The sequence below is a fragment of the Perkinsus marinus genome (genome assembly GCF_000006405.1).
Source record: "Perkinsus marinus ATCC 50983 genomic scaffold scf_1104296972806, whole genome shotgun sequence".
Lineage (NCBI taxonomy): Eukaryota > Perkinsozoa > Perkinsida > Perkinsidae > Perkinsus > Perkinsus marinus.
In genome coordinates, this window is record NW_003201665.1 from 47700 (window position 1) to 49005 (window position 1306).

At 48.9% G+C, this 1306-nt stretch overlaps 1 protein-coding gene across 1 annotated transcript in view; it reads right to left on the reverse strand.

Annotated features, from left to right (window-relative positions):
• The window catches only part of Pmar_PMAR000617 (10 transmembrane domain, possible aa transporter, putative), a gene marked incomplete at both ends in the record, with an annotated part of 1700 nt that continues 394 nt past the window's right edge, over positions 1 to 1306 (reverse strand). Inside the window, one exon of the mRNA XM_002766481.1 lies at positions 1 to 1271. Within this exon, the coding sequence (XP_002766527.1) occupies positions 1 to 1271 (1271 nt within the window). The remainder of the gene's footprint in view (positions 1272 to 1306) is intronic.

Sequence of the window (1306 nt, forward strand, 5' to 3'; positions counted from 1 at the left end):
TCAACTGACAATGAGGCTGTACAAAAGTCCTGTGAGGCAGAGAGGAAAAAAGAGTATACTAATGACAAAGAGGGTTAGGGCTAGATACCATTCAACAGACTGATGGCCGAACACTTCCCTCCACGATGCCTTGCGATCAGCACTACCCTCACCGGGGCGCACGAGGCATATGTTCAAGTAGACAAAGCAGGGTATTACAAAAGCGAGGAAGTTGGTACCGATGATGCCGATGAACTGAATGGTAACACCAAGGTCCTCAAAGATGATTGCTAGAACCGTACAGATGATTAGGAATGCTACTGTCGTTCCGATATGCAACTTTAGGGTATCCTGTAGGTTAGGGAAGTAATAGGTCACAACACTCGAGATGGACTGCCTTGCTGGGAAGAGCAACAGCGGGAAGGCAGTGAGCACGGCGAATGGTAGAGCGATATAACCTATGTGTATGGCGATGTTCGATATCGGCAAATTGAGGTAAAAGTTGGACTCGACTGTATCACCAAAAGCGTAGTAAGGCGCTGTCATTGCGAGGGCGTAGAAAATAAGGGCGACCGCTATAGAGGAGACCGATGTGGTAGTCAACTTCTTCATGTCGCGGTTGACCATATCCTCGGCAACCGAAGGCAGATTGAAGTGACAAGAGTATCCGAAAATAAAGATCGGGATAACCGACAAAATCGACCAAATGGTTGTGGTCGGAGGTATCCCCACATAGCGCTCCCCAACTTGTTCGTCTACACTGAAGGAGTAGATAACACCGGCAGCTACTGCATAGAGGAAAAGGCAGAGGCCGATGAAGTTGGTGATGGCAGTGTATGTTATTCTCTTGAGGAAACAGATGGGCAAGAGCAGAAGGACGATGAAACCGATTAGACCAACTCGGATCCAGAATCTACTCTCGCTTGTTGAACCGGGGGACCAAGTTTCGATAAGTGCCAAACCAAGGCTAGAAAAGACCTGTAGGTAAGCGGTATCGATACCGGCATTATGGATGAACATAAGGGAGTCGATGAATAGTGGCATGCTTGGATAACCAGCAAACACAGCGAAGGTACTGTAGCTCAGCCTTTTACCGGGCATCTTCATGGCACACCTGCTTATCAGGTGTAAGGAGAAGTGAGATAAGAGGGCAAAGACGACCAGAAGGACGAGACCCAATGCCCACCCACAAACAGCCTGTGCATCAGCAAAGCTCAGCATACCAGCTCCGATGATCGACTTGGTCAAAGTCGACCAACCGGTGAGAACATTGCCTCTCGGTGGTAGGGGAGCTGTGTCAAAATCTAGGAGAACCTTACCCTTGGGC